This window comes from Montipora foliosa, chromosome 13 (assembly GCF_036669935.1).
Source record: "Montipora foliosa isolate CH-2021 chromosome 13, ASM3666993v2, whole genome shotgun sequence".
NCBI lineage: Eukaryota > Metazoa > Cnidaria > Anthozoa > Scleractinia > Acroporidae > Montipora > Montipora foliosa.
In genome coordinates this window covers 21,865,677-21,884,588 of record NC_090881.1, presented here as the reverse complement: position 1 = coordinate 21,884,588, position 18,912 = coordinate 21,865,677, and the positions used below count along the sequence as shown (strand labels likewise).

The 18,912-nt window shown below is 37.2% G+C and overlaps 1 protein-coding gene across 1 annotated transcript in view; it reads right to left on the bottom strand.

Moving 5' to 3' along the window:
- LOC137981834 (rho guanine nucleotide exchange factor 12-like) overlaps positions 1 to 18,912 on the bottom strand; it is a 73,311-nt gene that overhangs the window by 52,272 nt on the left and 2,127 nt on the right. Inside the window, exons 3-21 of the mRNA XM_068828876.1 lie at positions 18,456 to 18,560; positions 16,967 to 17,016; positions 16,598 to 16,655; positions 15,675 to 15,728; positions 13,852 to 13,886; positions 13,549 to 13,626; positions 12,026 to 12,076; positions 10,739 to 10,804; positions 9,557 to 9,841; positions 8,655 to 8,837; positions 7,443 to 7,745; positions 6,797 to 6,848; positions 5,004 to 5,059; positions 4,593 to 4,691; positions 3,851 to 3,896; positions 3,707 to 3,758; positions 2,576 to 2,673; positions 1,066 to 1,138; positions 10 to 60 (exon numbers count right to left, since the gene is read on the bottom strand). Of these exons, the coding sequence (XP_068684977.1) occupies positions 10 to 60; positions 1,066 to 1,138; positions 2,576 to 2,673; positions 3,707 to 3,758; positions 3,851 to 3,896; positions 4,593 to 4,691; positions 5,004 to 5,059; positions 6,797 to 6,848; positions 7,443 to 7,745; positions 8,655 to 8,837; positions 9,557 to 9,841; positions 10,739 to 10,804; positions 12,026 to 12,076; positions 13,549 to 13,626; positions 13,852 to 13,886; positions 15,675 to 15,728; positions 16,598 to 16,655; positions 16,967 to 17,016; positions 18,456 to 18,560 (1,795 nt within the window). The remainder of the gene's footprint in view (positions 1 to 9; positions 61 to 1,065; positions 1,139 to 2,575; positions 2,674 to 3,706; positions 3,759 to 3,850; positions 3,897 to 4,592; positions 4,692 to 5,003; positions 5,060 to 6,796; positions 6,849 to 7,442; positions 7,746 to 8,654; positions 8,838 to 9,556; positions 9,842 to 10,738; positions 10,805 to 12,025; positions 12,077 to 13,548; positions 13,627 to 13,851; positions 13,887 to 15,674; positions 15,729 to 16,597; positions 16,656 to 16,966; positions 17,017 to 18,455; positions 18,561 to 18,912) is intronic.

The window sequence follows — 18,912 nt, the reverse complement described above, 5'->3', positions numbered from 1 at the left end:
TCAACTTACTTTCTGTCCATTTGAGAAGTGTCTGTATTTGTATTTGAATCCATTTCAGCCCTAGAAAATAACAAACAAAATTTGCTTGTTTAAAGGGAAGCTCCACTCTTGCTACAGAATAAGTTTAAACCAAAGAAAATTATGTTTACAAACAAATTTGTTGGACATTTTTTGTGGTAATCCTACAGACAGTTTCACAAAGACCCTAATGTGACACTAGAATATGACCTACAATCGACAACAAAATTGTTGACACATTGACCATTTCTATGCCCTTTGCCACAATTCTTCTATCTTTTAGCCTTCTTAGGTAGTCCAATTCACCCCCTCCCCCCCCCCCCAAACAATGTTGTCGTGTGATCCCCAGCACATTTGGGTACCAATAGGCAACATTGAACGGGGGGTGGGGGGTTGTCTTATCAATAATTTAGAGGAGGATTCAAATTATAGTCTTATTTTACTTTTAAAAAGAACTGTTTATACACAATGTGTCAACTAATTTTGTCAATGAATGTAGGTCAAAACACTTTCAATTGTCTTCTCATCCAAGACAAGTATGTCTTTAGTTTAGACAATCTAATCTACCAAGTCTCACTCCTAAGCGTCAATGGGTTAAGTAAAGGTATCTTACGTACAGTAAAGACAGCCCATGTTTCACTACAACCTATACATGTATCTTCCTTACAAGTTTGCCCTCAGATTTTTGGAGCATTTATAATTTTGTTGAAATTATATCAATTTGCTTGCATCACACATCAGGCAGGTTCAAGAGTCAGACCCAATCAACTAGGATCGGTCACCTCAGATCAACGTAAAAAAATGATAAAGACTCCAGAAATCACCCGCCCTAATTTTTAAGCTAACCTTGGTGAAATCGGGGGCAAATGTCAAAGATTTTTGGCTTACAAAACCGTTTTTTGCTCGATCCGAGGTGAGCGATTCGAGTTCAACTGGTCAGACTTTTGTACCTGCCTTCACACACCCATATTTTGTGAGGAATTTATGATAATGCAATGAATAAAGACTGATGACACCAACAAAGATTGGGCTTTTATGAAAACTCACAATACACTTTCCAAGTGTGGCATCAAAGTCTGTTCCACAACTTGAAGTTCCTTTCCCTTGTCCATGTAATCATCTGTTACAAAATTAAATAAATGCAGTTTTCACACAACTCTGGGATCTATTGTCAAACTGACCACTGCAAACTGATTATTTAATTTCACAAACAAAATCAGCCAAGAAGGGTGAAAGGCTGTGCGCACGATGTTGGTGTTCAAGGCTGTTACAAAAATTAATGTCTAACGCTAAATTAAGCGCTTGATTTTAAGATTACACGATAACTGTAATAATCTGAAAACTGAAACGGAAAGCAAATTTCATGTCCATTAAGCTGGTAAAAAGAAAGCTTCAAAACACCTTTGTTTTCAATTAAGAACAAAATAAAAAAGCTGCACTTCACTTCAGCAAAAAAAACAGCAGTGATCACGATTGTGATGTTTGTAGAAATATTTTTTTCTTTTTCTCACAATATGGGCAAAGAACCTTGAAAATTTCGGTGCAAATTAGTTGGATAATATCCTGGGAAATGTTCATCCACAGACAATGAGTACTTTTTGAGTTGTAGTGGCAGAACTAGCATTACACTACTAGTTTTTGCACTAAATTTTTAACCATCAGGCCAAAAATAAATTGATTGTTCCACTTAGCGTTCAAATGGTTTGATCTATGGTTTGGTGTGTTTTGTTTGAATCGTTTCGATGATTTTTAAACCTTTTGGTTTCCTTTGTTTTAATCATTCCTATATTTCTTTTGTGCATAACCTCAAATACATGTTAAAATTCCAGTTTTGAAAATCACAAAGCCGTAAAAAGCACACGCACAAAACAATTACCTTGTTCTGCTTTATTGAACAAAGTTTGGTTGCCTTGCACGTGACAACTTTTACTCAATACCTGAATTCTTTCACACAAAGTACAAAATTTGAAAGGCTCCAAACCTTCAAAACCTTTAAATAAATGATAGCTAGCACAAACTAAATGAACAATATGTAGAAAAGTTGGGTATTGCCAGTAGTAGACCAATTTCGATAAATTAAAATTCAGTCCTAAACAAAAGGCATTATCTCGAGGCTCTGGGGAATAAATATAAGGCTTTGTATGAGTTTATTCCCCAGAGCCTCGAGTTGATGCCTTTTGTTTAGGACTGAATTTTAATTTGTTGAAATTGATCTATTAGTGTGTGAATATCGACACCGTGCACAAGGCTAGTACATGTATAATTTTTGTAAAAAATTATCTTGTGGCCGAGTGTGGATCATTTAGCAGTTTTTCCCATCTCTCTTTCCTTTTTCCAATATAAATATAGCTTCACTCTAACTGGTGCCTAACTGGTGCACATCTCCCCTGAAGCATGGTAACTAACAGCTGAGTGCTAGGATTTTCCAGTCATGAGAGCAGTAGTATAGATCTGTAGGCTGGGGAAGGAGGGGGCTTGGAAAATAGTAGAAAACCCCTTCCACGTGAAGATATGGATACTCTAATACTGGAAATACACAAGAGAAGAAAGAACATACCTTTAAGCTGATGATCACCAAACAAACTTCCAAGACCAAGTGCCCTTTTATTCCTGAAGTCTGCTAATTGGTCAGCTATTTCAACACCAGCGGCAATCCTGCAAATATCAAACAGGAGGTGACAAATGCCACTTCAATAAGCCCCAAAACACAACACATACCAGCAGACAGCAGCAGCGTTCTTATCGTTAACATCCTTTCAAGAATACTGAGATGCAATTTTGAGTATTCCGTAGAACCTGCTGATACTGAAGAGCTGGTTGCAACAGCCATAGTACATGTACTCAAAACAAGTTTGTTTAATTTGTCAAATCATGGCAAGAAGTTTTGAATGACATTTGACCATTGTGGTATAGCCAGCATTATTTTATTGTAACAGAACAATTTTTGGCACCACAGTTTTCACTATTATTGTAAGTGCACCATTGAACTTACAGAAATGGCGCTTAAAAACTTTTGCTTGATGATGATGATGATGATGATGATGATGATGATGATGATGAGGAGAAGGGGGAGGAGGACGAATTATAATGATCAAGATTCACTTCTGGATTATTAAGAACTGGTGTGAGTCTGAAAGAAACTGAGAAAGAGCTGGCCAAGATATGACAAACCAAAGAACAACAATTATTAACAATTAGACCCGTAGCCCGCAAGGGTCAATAGCCCTTGAGGGCGAAGGGTCTAATTGTTTTAGTATCACCTAACTAGTTGGACAGAAAAGGCAATAATAAAGTAAACAAATGCAAGTTGGAGAAATATTTATTTGAAAATAAAACGAAAGAAAGCATCATGCATGCTTTTCGCTCCTTGTGGACTATTAATAATAGTCCTCTAGTAGTGTAGGCAATCAAAATGCAGAATTTGCATTAGTCCACTAGTTGGGTGATACTAATAAAAGATAGTCAGTTACATGTACAATGGTATAGCAATAATTATGTACATGTAAAGCTGCAAACGCTTCAATATAACTCATTATCACAGAGAAGGAGTGTAAGCTGATACAGGGAAACTAGATGTTGCAAAGACACTTGCATCACCTATGTTAGAAGCCAAAGTTGAAAGGGAGTAAGCAAAATACTGTTGGATCCTTAAATTTAAATAACAGCTTATTAATCTACATTATTTTACCTTGCTTTTTGAAACACTTCCTTTAGATTATCTTCAGAACCAAGACATTTCTCTGCAAAAGGGAAAAAAGCAAAACAGAAAATGCAAAAGGTTACCTTGACCGTGAAGGTTGCCCCTGTGTTATACTGTTGGAAAAAAACTTACCAATTGGCTGCACAATGGTTTCTTTATCCAAGACAACTTTGAGTGGCTGTAAGCAACAAAACATGCAGCTATTGTCACAAGAAGTTCTCAAAACATTTCCTTCGTGTTGTTTACGAGTTAACTAACTGCCTTCCTCTTCAAATAGATTTGACTGCCTGTAGTATACTGTACAAGACATCCTTTGCCAAAATGATGCCAACTGGTGTTTTGTGTTCTTGAAACAATGATATTGGGCTTTAAGTTGCATTCTACAATAGCCCTCAGAACCCCTAATTTTCCAAAGGTTCTTCTGTAACAAGTAAGATTTAAGACAGCCAGAGTAAAATCTAATGTTTTTCTTGCCAGTTGAGCTTGCCAAAGAGGTAAGAAAATAACTGGCCTGGTATGAGGCAGGGTATCAGTTTTTCACTCCCAGTCATGTGATTCAGTTTTTGTATCTTGCCATCAGAGCAGCAGGTTTCCCACCCTCCCACCTCAGCCAGTTGGACGGAAATGGTCCGTTTTATTAACTCTTTTGTTTGACAGAAAGTGTAGGAAGGCTCTTTTCTTTGTTTTCTCTATGAGCTGGGCTTTTTGCCTTGATATTCCATTTCCGTCAATGTGCTGTCGATAACGTGCTGTTGCATTGTTGTGCACAGCAGACAAATGACATTCAGTGTGTGAGAATAACTGTTAGCACACATTTGTACATATTTAATGCATCCCGTTGCACTGGTACAATTCATTGAAATTTGATACATACAGCATGATCAGCCAGAAATGTAGAGTAGATCTCATAAAACCATTTCTTCATTTCCTTAGGGGTTCCTTCCTTGTAAGAATCTGTTACCAACCAAAAGAACTGAAAAAGAATTTAATGGCTTAATCAGAAAAAAATTGAACAGAATGTGACCTCCTGGGATTTAGATTATGCTGTCTTAACATTTATTATCGAAGAAGGCCATTGGGCCATTAATTTTTAATGTTGACGAATATGAGGATAGTCAATTCCAACCCTAATTTAAGCATTATTCGTAGAGGGAAGAGAGAGTGTGTTGCACCTGCACATGAGAAAATTGATTCCTGTAGTCCACACAAAACCAAAGGAAAAATTCACATTATTCTTAAAATCTAACTCCAGTGGTGGCACTACTCAAAATCTATGAGATCTTACCAAACTACTTGGATCGTTGTTGGATATAAGGTAATGAAGAAAAACTGCAAGGTGAGCTAAAATCACAACAAAAAAAAATTTCATTTTTAATGTCACATTTCATATGTTTTAACAAAAACAATAATGAGGTTATCCTAACCCCTCTGCAGCCCAACAAGTTAAGCCATCACTGACAGCAGGCCCTGGTTGCTCAAAGCATGGTTAGCGCTAACCAGCGATAAATACCATGGAAACCTATAGCTTTTGATATCTCTTAACCAACGGTTAGTGCTAACCAGGCTTCGAGCAACCGGCCCCAGGTTTACAAAGTCACAGGAGGCTCAATTAAGCTCACAGAGGTAAAGTAAAGTCAATTTATTTAACGTCAGTAGTTCCTTACATTTAAATAATAATAAGATTATTGCTCTCTGTAAGCTGTGGATTGGACCAAATATATTTACTTCTCCAGGTACAAAATTTAACTGAATGATTTCTCAAACATTTGTTATCCTAACTTTGTATTCCTTTTTCTTTTCTTTAACATACAAATTGAATATCACTCCACTATCCACCATCACTCTACTTGTAAAAGATATTACTATGATCACAAAATGTGTGGAGTGTACCAAAATGACTGACAAGAAGTTTTAAAACTTTGCCTTGTTTAGAAACCTCTCTGCAATAATTTTAAATGAATTAAACAATATCATTATCCTTTAAAATACTAAAGTTCTGGTATATGATACACTTTTCAATCCATATAGGATAGGGTACATGTACCACATCTTGCACTGACAAGCCTCATTCAATAGTTTCAGTAACCATCTTTGAAATTCAGATGTAGTAGCACACGCACACCATGAGAGTTATGGCTTCCAGCGAGGGAACAGACGTCACAAAACAACCAACTTAGCTGGACAATTTCAGCAACTGTCATTTTATAGACACCTGAAAATTTCAAGTGGTTTCAACATGATTTGAAAACATCACCTCTATGAAGTCTGTGCAATTTCTACCGCCTACAATATGAAGCCGCTCAGTTGAGAGTAGGTCAGTTTGTTGGCCTCATGTGTTCCCATGTGTCTATAATGCGCCGATCAACTCGAAACTTCAACATCACCCCCCCCCCCCCCCCAAACAAAGCCCGGGCATTTGAACTTTTGAAGATTGGATCATTCAAATTCCCGCCCCCCGAGCCAAAATGGTGTTCAAATGCCCTACCTATCATCGGATTTGTCTGTCATACCCTACTAAAGAACAATCGTCATCGGCTCCTCCTGTCTTTAATAAAGACCTTTTGAAGACCTTTTTTGTAAGCCAATCGCTCACAAGTGCTACATCTCTTCCTTTAAACTCTTCCGTCTTGTCCAAACACGTGTTTTATAGCTGTTAGCGACTTCGGCGCCAGAACAAAAAAATCATTTGAAACCTTACACTTCCGCTTCAATTTTCCCCACCCCACACAGGCAAAGGAAAAATTCCCCACTCCCTGGGAACAGAAGATGGTCAAATGCCGGGGTTTGCCCGGGGGGAGGGGGGGGGGATGTTGAAGTTTTGATTTGATCGGCGCATAAAGTGACAATCGCTTGTCCAGTTAAGTGTGAGGATGTCTTTCATTTATTTCATCTATAACCTGCACCTCAGATATAAAAGGAAAGGAAAGGAACTTTATTTAAGTGTCTAGTCGTTCTGGCACTGGAGCACTACAGCGTAATTGGGGACACTGTAAACTGAAATATACACTTCTTTCATTCAAAACCAACGCCATCAAAATGAAAACCGAATTGCAATAATTTGTTTTAAACTTACTGTACCTGGTTTATTTTTCAGCATATCTAAACTATTGAATGGGCCATGGTCATCTATCTATTGAGTACAACAAACAAGAATAGCATGAAGCACATAAACTTAACTGAACTTTCCTTTTTGGGCTAAGAGTGAATGTCACTTTTGTATTTTAAGCGTGAAAACATTCTTTAGGTCTTTGTAATTTTATTGAGAAAACACACAGCAAAGAACCACAAAAAATAAGTTTGCAACTGCTAAAACAAGTCCCCTTATCAGCTGATAAAGGAGATCAAGATAAAGGTGATTCACTGGCCACACCCAACCCGGGCTCAATTTTTTGAAAAGACTTATGCACGGGGTTACAAAAAAGATTCAAAATGTGTTACCAATATTAATTAACTTCAAATGGCCATTCAATAATTCTCATTAACGAGACATTACATATCATTAAGATATAATTAAACACTATAACATAAACAATCACAATGTTTCAAGTTATCATTTCTTGAACTATGGTTATACACAGCACAAGTGTTGGTAGGAGGTTTCACAATCCAATCGGAGGCCAAGACAGTCCATCTTAGGCTTCTGATGAGAAAGTCTTGTATAGACATGAACACACTTTTGAGATCCTTGCTGTAACATTAATGGCCTTAGTTTATACGCACACACCTTTTCATCATCAGAAGCAAAGTCATCATCTTCCATAGACATGATGGAATTAGTAGACTGGCAATGCTGCATAACTACACCCTTGTTATTGACAATGGAAGAAGACTGTGAGACATCATCTCCATCAGTGGATGCTTCAACAGGGTCATCACGGCTTCTCTTCTCCACTGGCTCAAATACAGACGTAGGTGTTGGAGGGGGCGAGCCATTGTTGTAAATATTGCCTTTGCCACTGAGAGCACCCAACTGTATAGCTTGTTTCTCGTGACTATGTGGAATCCAAGCCTTAGGAAGAGATGATGTCTATGCAATAAAAGGGCAACTAATCAGTGCTTTCAACTACAATTTACAGAAAGGTTACCAACAGCAAATCTGTTGGTTTCAAGGTGAGGTCAATACCATGATCTTCATCAATGTGATCTTCAACAATCTTGTTTTTTTCCCAGATTTTTTATTGTTGCTGTTTTTTTTGTTTTTTAAGCACAGATCCATTAAAACACCTCTCCAACATTGCTCAGAAAATAAAGAACTCAAACAAACATAAAAGGGAAATAAATAAACCAAATGCAAGACAAATAACTACTGTAAGGCATACCCTTTTCTTATCAACTACAGTAAGACGTTGTAAAGAATATGTACAGAATTGGGAGAGACTAAAACAATCACTCCCAAAACAACCACAACAGAGACCAACAAGTGCAGGAGGATTAAGAAGGCTTGAACCTTAATTTTTTGGTGCAAACACTCAGCTGATTTCAGGAAAACGAGAGAAAAGTCCAACTAGAGAAGCTGTCCAACAAAAATTGCAAGATATCACAAGTCAACTGAAACCTGGATTATCCTAAATGTCAGTCCGCCGCTGCCACCATCATCATCATCATCATCATCATAGTGAAAAATACATGCATATCACAAAAAAATAGCACACATCCATTTAACCGTGCCCTAACGCTGACCTACATGTACAGCTCTACCTACAGCTGTTTAAACAAAGACATTTCTCAGCACCACTACCACCATCACACTGACATCAGCAACATCATGCATCACTGCCCTTACTTTACCCTTTCACCCCCGTAGGGTTCCCCGTTGACGAGTAAAATCGTCTGGCGTTAGACAGAGTAAAATCGTCTGGCGTTAGACAGAGTAAAATCTGTAAGTGGCACTCTCGGGAGTGAAAGGGTTAAACAACTTGAAAACCATTCTTCTTACCAATATCTTTTTCCGTGTTCTTGCAGGAGAGCCTAAATATATTCCTGTGGAATCATCCTTGCTTTTTTTCTTGCCATTTTCTCTGACAGGGAAAGTCTTGTCTGATTGCACACCATTTGGTGCAGGACGAAAGAAAGCAGCTGGACTGGAGCCTTGTCTGGAATGGGATGGAGCCACTGGTGCCTAATAAATTGAATGTGTATACCCCCAAAATATAGTGAAATATCTGTATCTTTATCAGGCTATGCGTCTGTGGTTTGTATCACTATAATACCATTTCGGTTTTTTAAATATCCTGCATCCCGTTAATCCCCCCCCCCCCCAAATATCCCATATCCCTATAAGTTTTTTACCTAAATCTCCTGTATTCCTGATAAACCCCTAATAGGGCCTCGTTGTTTACACTGGATAATTTAGTAGCATTAACCTCTTTCTGTTTTTACAACAAATAACTTCTAGTTAAATTATAGCTATATCTTTCTGGTAATCTCTCCCCATTTTTCGAACTTTACCCGTGGTTGTAGTTCACTGTAACTGGACAATTTGTGTTAACTGTTTGTGCATCCCACGGATACGCCCTTATAGGCGTCTTGTTTAAAAAAAATTACCTAGTTTAAAAAATATTACAGGTCCAGTTTAAAAATTTACCTAGTTCAAAATACAACTAACTGAAACGAAAAATTATCTACAACATGCCAGTGTAACAAAATGTTCTTCTCTTGGCTAGAACTAATTTTTGATTCATTCTATTTTTGAAATTTGTTTCCAGTACAGTGCTATATTGCACATGGAAAACCAACACCACAAGAGTTTCAGTAAGAACCCACTGTTTGAAAACCTCAAATCAATAATAGATTTGAAAAGTAAAGGACTCTGTGCATAAGACAAAAAAGCATTTTTACCTCAAGCTGCTCCCCTGCTTGAAGGAACTTTCTCTCTGGGGGCAGAGGTGGCGTTGACGACCTTTGCCCTCCTTGGTCTGGAATCTCACCAGGGGATACAAAAGCAGGAGGGATGTAGTTGTCATAAAGTGCAACAGGATCCTGTTCGAACTGCGGACTCAAGTTGTCTTCAGCTGGTACTGAGTGACACCTGTTTGGTATCTGAGTAACTGTCTGCCATACTGGAGCTACAGTTTTACCAGGGGGAGCAGAGAAGGGCCCATTGTTGGAAAGCTCAGAAGAAGGCTACATTTTAAAACAAAACGAAAACGAAAAAAAAAGCAAATTAGATTAATGAATTAATTCTAGATGTTATTCAAAAGTACACCTACAACTGTAACACCCCTCCTTTTTTGCTTAAAGGGGCTACTTAAGGGGAAATCTTTAAACTTAAAAACGTTAATGTGCAATTCCTTTACTGATAAACTTATTGTTACATCACCAACAAGATGATTTTGAGCAAACATAGCCTTTATCCAGGCGATTTGCCATAAACTTGGAAAACACTGGGCTGACATTTTTTCAAGATTACCCAAATGCAATCAATTTCAATCTTGTTCATTTGTGTCCATCCATTCTTCTCTTTCTTTTTGTTGTATTTCTTTCATGTTGCTTAACGGTTTGATGTGGTTATTGCAATGTTTCTTTCTACTTTTTTTCATTTTGGGTGTCATGAAATTATATATATTTTGTGTGACATGGCCCCTTTAACCTTTCCCTCGAAAGAGTGTCACCCATTTTTTCAGTCTAATGCCACAGACAATTTAACCCATCAAGGGGAAACCCCATTAAGGGAGAAAGGGATGAAGAAACCTACGTAACATTTGAAGCCAAAAGTTTTGATTTGGATCAACCCTGGATTGTCAGTGATGTCCTCAAGTAAAGAAGACCTGTCCAGCAAACCGGTTGCCATTTCAATTTATCACCAAGCAAATGAAAGGTGTGGGTCCAATAGTCACAAACCTCTTTGCAATGCAGAAATTACCAAAACTCTTAAAAATTAATAACTAGCTCCAATGATACAATTGCTAAACCAAGAATACTGATGTCATACACAATGTCAAAAACAGTTGTGGTGGTACAGACCATTGAAGAACAACAAGATTATTTCAGTTAAAAAAATAAAGATAAAATTCAAATTGCCTGAGTTTGAATCAAAGCATTCAATTGTGCCTCAGCAACTCTGATCCGAGTGGTTGATTCTGCAAGCTGAAAAAAAAAAAAGATGTTTTGGTAAGGAAAGCAGGACGCAGTTGTTTAACCCTAACCCTAAAACACAGGTCACTCATTGCAGTTCGTTGTTTTACCTTTTGGAAAGTAAACCTAACCCTCAATTTGGCTAACCCTAGGCCTAAGGTTGGTTTTTAGGCCTAGGGTTAGCCAAATTGAGGGTTTTGGGTTACTTTTGGAATCAAACTTACAAGCTCCAAAAATTGCCCTCGACTGAAACACGGGTCAAAGATTTAGAGCCAAGTTCCAGCTACATTGTAAATAACTTATTCAAAATTAACATAATAATGTTGTCTTGGGCATAACGAATGCAGTGGAAAAGGTCAGCTTTTCGCCTAGCGACAAAATACGTCAAAATGAAAGGCAGCACTTCCACTTGAAATGAAAAAGGATTTGTCCAACTCTAAATGATGAAGATACTTACTAGCACAAATATGAAATAGACACTGGAAAGTTTTGGTTACCAAAGGCGGAAAGCTCAAAAAGGCAATTCTGTTTCTTCAAATAAAACATTCAACTGCTTAGTAACCTGGCACAATAGCTCCTGTTTGTGTGCAAGCATCGTCACTCACGTTGCCTGAAAATGCTGGTTGGTAACGATTGTTTTTTATTCTTTACACAAATTAAACCTGGCTGATTTAAATGCTTTTGCAAACTTTGTAGTGTTTGGGTTGAGTTTTTTGTTTTGTTTGTCATGTGAGATATTACAAGACCGTCAATTAAACCTTGCACATTTTGCATTGTTTTTGAATTCATTTTCAAAGATTGACTCCAGCTTCAGTGATGTGGTGCTTATCCTCTAAAGCCCTTCATCCCTGAACAACGAAACAGGTTAGTTTGAGGTTTTCATGTTCAATTTTCTGAGAACTTTTTCGAAGGTCAAGGACAAAATGCCTGCATATACAACAACTGCTGAATCACAAAACTATTAAGCACTCGAGACCCTGATTTTTTTGTGTATCCACAGTATTGTGGCAAGCTATGCCATGCATAGATTATTAGCTTAAAAGTACAGAGTGGCTTATACAACACTGCAACCAATGGAGGAATACAAGTTGAAAAGTAAATAAGGAAAAAAGAGGTGAGGAAGCCAAAGCAAAATCACTGCAACACAAATCGTTGTCGATAGGAGTACAGACAATGCTGAACAACTTTTGATTTGTTAATTAGAAAAGCCTTGAAATGGTAATAAATACTTGCCTCTTTTTGCAACTTTTCAGAAGGCTTTCTTATGTACTCCTCTTTTGTTCTCTATAAATATATATATTGCACAGTCATAAAAAGTAACAATTATTGAAAAGCTGGAACCCCTAAAAATTCTTTTTTTTAACTTTCCAGTGTTCTTTTCTTTCTAGTGGTGAGAGCATCTACCTCCCACCAAATGTGGCCCAGGTTCAATTCTCAGACTTGGCGTCATATGCGGGTTGAGTTTATTGAAGATACTCAAAAGCACAAATATGAAATAGACACTGGAAATTTTAGTTTTCCAAAGGTGGAAAGCTCTAAAAAACATTCTTGTTTCTTCAAATAAAACGCGATCCTTCAACGGCTTAGTAACCTGGCACAATTCCTCGTGTTTGTGTGCAAGCATGATCGTCACTCATGTTGCCTGAAAAGGCTGGTTGGTAATGATTGTTTTTTATTCTTTATACAAACCTGGATGATTTAAATGCTTTTGCAAACTTTGTATTGTTTGGTTTATTAGTTTTGTTTCGTTTGCCATGTGAGAAATTATAAGTCAAGCACCAATTAAACCTTGCACATTTCGCATCGTTTTTGAAGTTATTTTCAAAGATTGACTCCTGCTTCTGTGACGTTGTGCTTATCCTCTAAAGGCCTTTATCCTTGAACAACGAAACAGGTTAGTTTGAGGTTTACACGTTCGATTTTCTGAGAACTTTTTCGAAATTCAAGGACAAAATGCTCGCACATACAACAACCGCTGAACCACAAAACTATTAAGCGCTTGAGGCCCTTAATTTTTTGTGAATCTACAGTTCCAGAAATCGAAGAATGCAAGATTAATATCCCATGAACATTTAGCGAAGAAATTAAGAAATTGCTTTTTTTGCCATCAAAAATGGGGGGTCGACTTATACATGGGATTGACTTATACACGGGTAAATACGGTATTTTATTTCTCAGTAGTGTGGACACCAGAAAAGCACATCCACAAATCGCAGAAAGTGTTATTATTTTAAGATTGGTTGAAGACAATGATAGGAGAAAAACTCGCTGCAACGCTGTAATTTCACAATCTTTGACAAATGACATTATGACAAATGAGGCAGTGAGACAACTTTTAATTGCTAATTTCTTAAACTTGGTGGAAAGTTCTCAGTTGAAATTACAGTCATAGATGACATTGTCAGAAGATTTGCAGAGTAATGGAGATAACAATGTCAGTTCAAATTCAGTCCTTCAAGTAGAATGAAATTCATTCTTAAAGGCAAGGTCCCAACAAAAACAACATCTCCTCCAGTCACTCAACATCTTATAAAAGAAAATGATCAACAACAAAGGTTTTTGGAATATTTCATGCCCGCTAAGAGATAATTGCATAGAATGATACATGTAAGCAACATCCCAGATTTTTGGAGCCAAATTCTGATAAAAAGGATGAAGCTTATACACAACTGTTTACAGAATTGTGTATTTATTAATTTTTACATCAGCTGCCTTTATTCAGTGTACTATAAAGAAGTCAGTTTCAAACTGTTCACCTTATAAAACAGCCTTTCTTGGTCAAGCACTCTTTGAACAGCCATTGTCCTGTCATCTTTCACTGGATCTTTAGGCAACTAATGATACAAAACATTGAAACGTTACTCAAGGCTCTTTTTCGGCTGCTGTGAGAGGCTTTTTAGACTGTTTTGATTTAAAGTAACCTTTGGGTTTACCACTCATCTGTTATCACCTGGACTTTGAATCACTTACATGTATTATTACTGTCATCTTTTTTGACACCCCATTTCAGGGGACTTTGTTTATTTTGGCATGCTTTACTATATCCCCAGGCATCTTACCATAGGTGGTGGTGATGTTGATCCACGCCTTTCAACTGCAAAAGTAAAACATAAATTCAAACTTCATTTTTGAGGTTTGCCTTACAATGTAAGTCATTGAGTTGGTATAGGACATCCATCTGTTGCTAAAATTGTAATTTATTTGGCAAGTGAGCTTCAATTTCTTTGCTTTCACTTAGAACTATGTACATGTACATGTACAAAAGATTAATTTTGTTTGATCTGACTATGCAGTTAAATGAAACCAGAAATTAATGCTGGAAGAATAGCTGGGTGACACAGGATCATAACAATAACACAGATAAGCCACAGACAGCCTTCACTTCACTTTTGCAAATTTCTGGTTCCAAGATCTATCACTTATTTAGTGACCTTTAGATTGGCTTACGAGTAACACTGCCAAATTATTAGAATTTGGGGCTGAGATTTAAAGTTTGAGTGTTCTTCAAATACAAATGTATGCATATTCAGAACTGAAAACTCACAATCCAATCTTTTAGCCTTAGAAAATAAAAAATAAAAATAAAAAATTGTCAAATCCACAAAACACGTCCTTGATAAGCTGAAAACACAAAAACCTGAATTACAAAATTTATCAATTAACCAATTCCCTCCTGAGGGTAAGACTTGTAGATTTTGCTCTGTTTAACACTAGATAATAATTTTTCCTTGTTAATGGGTGCCGCTTTAAATAGGGATAAATGGGTTAAAAGAAACATAACAAGAGAATGCATGAAACACTCAATGAAAGAGAAAATCATGAACAAACCAATAGAAATGACATGTTTTTCTTGCCAGCTGAGCTTGCAAAAGAGGCAAGAAATGAAGTTCTCACACACAGAATGGGGGGCTGGGCCCAAATCAGGATATCAGATATCACATTCGGTCATGTGATCCTGTTTTCTTTTTCTTGCCATAAGCAACAGCTTTCCCACCCACCCCCTATTTCTTGTCAGTCTACGTAAAGTCATACAGTACATGTACTTCATGAAGTTGAGTTGACGAAAAAAAAAAAAAAAGAAAGAAAGAACGAGCCACTCTAAGAGTTTTTGTTGGTATGAACATTGTATCTGAGTTGTGAGGTTGCAAATAAAGTGCTGTTGCATTCTTATGTGGGCAGACAAATGGCATCCAGTGTATAGAAATCTTACCAGGTGATCTGGTGACCTAATTCGGAGGACTGGGGAGAAAAACTTTAGTGCCGTATCCTACAACCGCGCGCGGCCTTATTTTTGAATTCAACATGGCAGAGGCGAGGTTAGATCTCGTCGTTTCTACTTGAATGTTCATTCAGTAACAGGAAATGTGGTAGACACGGAATAATCTGTTGAGTTTTGGCGATGGAAGGTACTGCAGGGAGTTTGGAAACAACATCTAAGCCCCCGCGCGGTTGTGGGATACGGCTGAGTCCTTCAAATTACGTCAACAGATCACCTGGTATGGATTCAAAAGATGGTAGATGGTGAAGAGGATGCCAAGCAACAATATTTTTATAAAAGCAACTGAAAAGAGATTCTGGACTATCATGTCAGTAGGTATCCTGGTAGAAAAAAGGGTATGGGGAGAGCTTATTAAGTCAGCATACAAAATGTAGGAGCACTTAAGTTAGTTCCAGCAGGAGTCCATAATGATGGTTTGCATTTGACGTCACAACAGCCATGATGGTGTACAGAAGAATGCAGTAAAATGTCTTTTGGGAATATTCTATTAGTATGCAAAACTTAAAGGGGTCATTTTCTATTGTTTTGTTCACCAACATGGCCATCTCATCACGTGGATGCAAACCACGAATGGCCAGAGCAGAACAAGGTAAATATTCTTACCTTGAAGATGAGCTGGAGGTTTTCCAAGAAGGGTCAATGCAACGTAAGAACCAGCTAGGGGAAAAAATACAAATTCTTAAAAATGTTTAACCCTTTAACTCCCGTACTTAAGAGCCACTGAGACTTACAGATTTTACTCTGTCTAACATCAAACTACTTTACTCGTCAATGGGGAACCCCTTGGGAGTGAAAGGATTAAATCACTGAGAAAGTGTAACTTGTACTTGTCCCAGTGCAACAATTATTCCAAACGAAATATAAGCAAAATGATGGTGATAATTATTTTAATGAGGATGATAACAACTTTGCTGATGATGATGACAATGTTTATGAAAATGATAAAGACAACAAAGATAGCAAGCCAGGGCTTAAAATTAACAAAAAAGTCCAGTCGCAACTTCGTGACAAGATACAGAAATGAAGTTGCACTTTTGCAGAGTTTAGTCGCAAAATCATCACGCTGCACTGTGTTGTAAGCGGTTTAGCCAAACAAAATATGAGCCCACAATACTTGTGTGTAAAGAAACCGCTGAAAATGGTGAATGCTATTAAAGGAATGGATTTGTGCACGTAACATCGCAGCTGAATTACGCTTCAGATTGAAAGAAAATTCATGGCGAGAAACAAAATAATTTTGTCCTTTTTTTATTTTTTTAGCAAAAGTAGCAACAATTTAATGGCAACTGCTAACCCTTTTGTTTTCAAAGAGCAAAGGTGAAAACAAGTAGCAAATTTGTGACTTCTCCAGATATTTTAGTTGCAAAGGGAAAAAATTCAGTTGCAAATGTGACTGTATTGGTCCCAATTTCAACCCCTGCATGCTGATGCCTAGTGGGGTATTAGTAATGATAATGATGACAACAATAATAATTATTATAATTATTATTATGATGACAACTTTATATCTTTCACTTGACACTTACACTTAATAAGGTCAACAACTTCCGCATGGTTGTAGTGTGTCACAAGGGTCCCATTGACCTAAATATGAGAATGATGTTACATATACATGTAGCAACAGTTAACTTCAGGTTAGAGTAATTTTGATTCAAACTGATTTGTAATTTCTTGGTTACTCATTAAAGAAGAGAGAAGAAACTTTAGAAGTAGGGTGAATTGATATTTACTGATAACATTTTTGTTTGCAATAGAACATCCTGTGATCAGCATGGACAGGTGAACTGTTCTCAACCCCTATTTCTGCCATAAGACCCTCACCATACTGACAAAATTCCAAAAACAAAACAATAGAGGTAATTTACAATAAAAACACAAGAAAATAAGATTGCCACCTTTATAATCTTATCGCCAACTTGAACACCAGTACGATGAGCTGCTCCCCCTGAAAAAAGAAAGAGTGAGATATGTCGTCTCAAAGCCTTCTACATGGATTTCAGCTATAACTTTGTTTTGACTTTCACACTATTAGCCTCTTCAAAATCTATGGAGTTGCTGGCTTCCAGGCACTGCATATTCAAACGCCATTGGTATCTCTCCCTTTGCATATTTTAACATATGTCAGATACACGTGCATGTAGTTTAAAAGTCAAGGACCACATGGGAAATCTGTGCACTACTTTTCTTTTAACTGATGCATGAATGACGGTATTTAATTGTAAATTCAGCTCTGTGTGGACATGGTCAGTTTTGCTCCCAATTTAAGCCTAACATTTACCACTGTAGAATAATTATTATACTACATGGCAAAAGGGAAGAATTTTGTAATGAAGTTGACCTTGAGACAAAAAGACTAGTGTTTGCAATCCATTTAGCATTTCTTCAATTAAGAATAAATAAATAGTAACAGTTCTGATAATGCATGGATCTAAAAACCTCCTTTGCAACTTAGCATATTCCCTTTCCCTTTACTCAGACCTTTCAGAGACAGTAAATACACTCAAATTCTTTGATGGAATCAGATATTTTCCTCTTAAAGGCGCTTTATTTAACGTCGGTAGTTCCTTCAGTTACGAAACTGGTATCAATGGAGGAAGCCAACAGTGTGCCCTTAACCCCCCTCCCTCTGTCAGTGCTCCGTTTTAAGAGTATTTAAAGCTATAGCTAGACGGATCAGAAGAAAGTCAAAACAAAAGTTGAAGTCACCAAGAATCAAACCGGGGGACCTCTTGCTCCAAAAACCGCGCACTAACCAACTGAGCAAGGCCTGCTCCTCTTGATTATAATAGTTTAACAGCAGGCCAATTAACCCAAATTTAGACCCCGGGGATGCCTGGAGTTATTGAGGGTCAGGCGAGTATAGCCAACAAAGGGAAATTAGAAATGATTTTGTAAAAACTATCGTTTGGTAGCCAGAACCATAATGTGTTTGGTCAACTGATGAGTCATGTCAGAGATTTATATGTCTAAACTAAATAAGTACTTTGTATAGTCATCATAGTTGTTGAACATTCAACCACCCTATCCAACAGGTAAATCACTACCCAAGAGAAAAGCAGAATAAACAGCAGTCAAGTGCTCTACTGAATAGTGTGTTATCTGGTGCGGCTAGCCACCTTACAACTATTACATTCTATCCTCTTAATAAATCAGTTAAACGAGTGCTTGCCATAAAACTAGCTCTAAGACAAACATACATGTACGAGAATATGTTTCATTGTTCCCTTCTTCCCGTGCTCCTCCTAAATACACAACAACTAGTCATTTCTAGCCTGGATAGTCAAACGAATGCAATTACCCTGCACTGCACACTAGCAAACAAAAAAATAGAAGTAACAGACTTGATCCTTGCAATAACACCCAAGAAAGAATAGACTTACAGACCTTCTTTTACAGACTGCACATAAACTGGATTATCTCCAGTAACAGTCAGGCCATAACCTTTCTCATCTCGTTGGATTATAACACAGTGTTGAATCAGGTGCTGGCCTAAAAAAATGGAATTTAATGGTAAACGCATAAAAAATATAATACTTGCAAACACAAGAGACAATCAAAAAGCCTGTACCCTAGTCAAATTCAAGCTTGAAACCCGTTAACTTATGGCATCTCCAGGCCAAATACAGTTAATTCTGTAAGACTGATGGTAATAATAATAAAAATAATAATAATAATAATAATAACAATAATACATAATAATTATAATAATCACTTTATTTAAGTCTCAAGGTTATTTAGCCGAGCATGAGTGTTCTACTAATCAATCAATCTACTAATCAACTGAAATCTGAACAAACCAAATCAAAAGTTGGTTTTTGAGGAGAGGAAAAAACCAGACTAC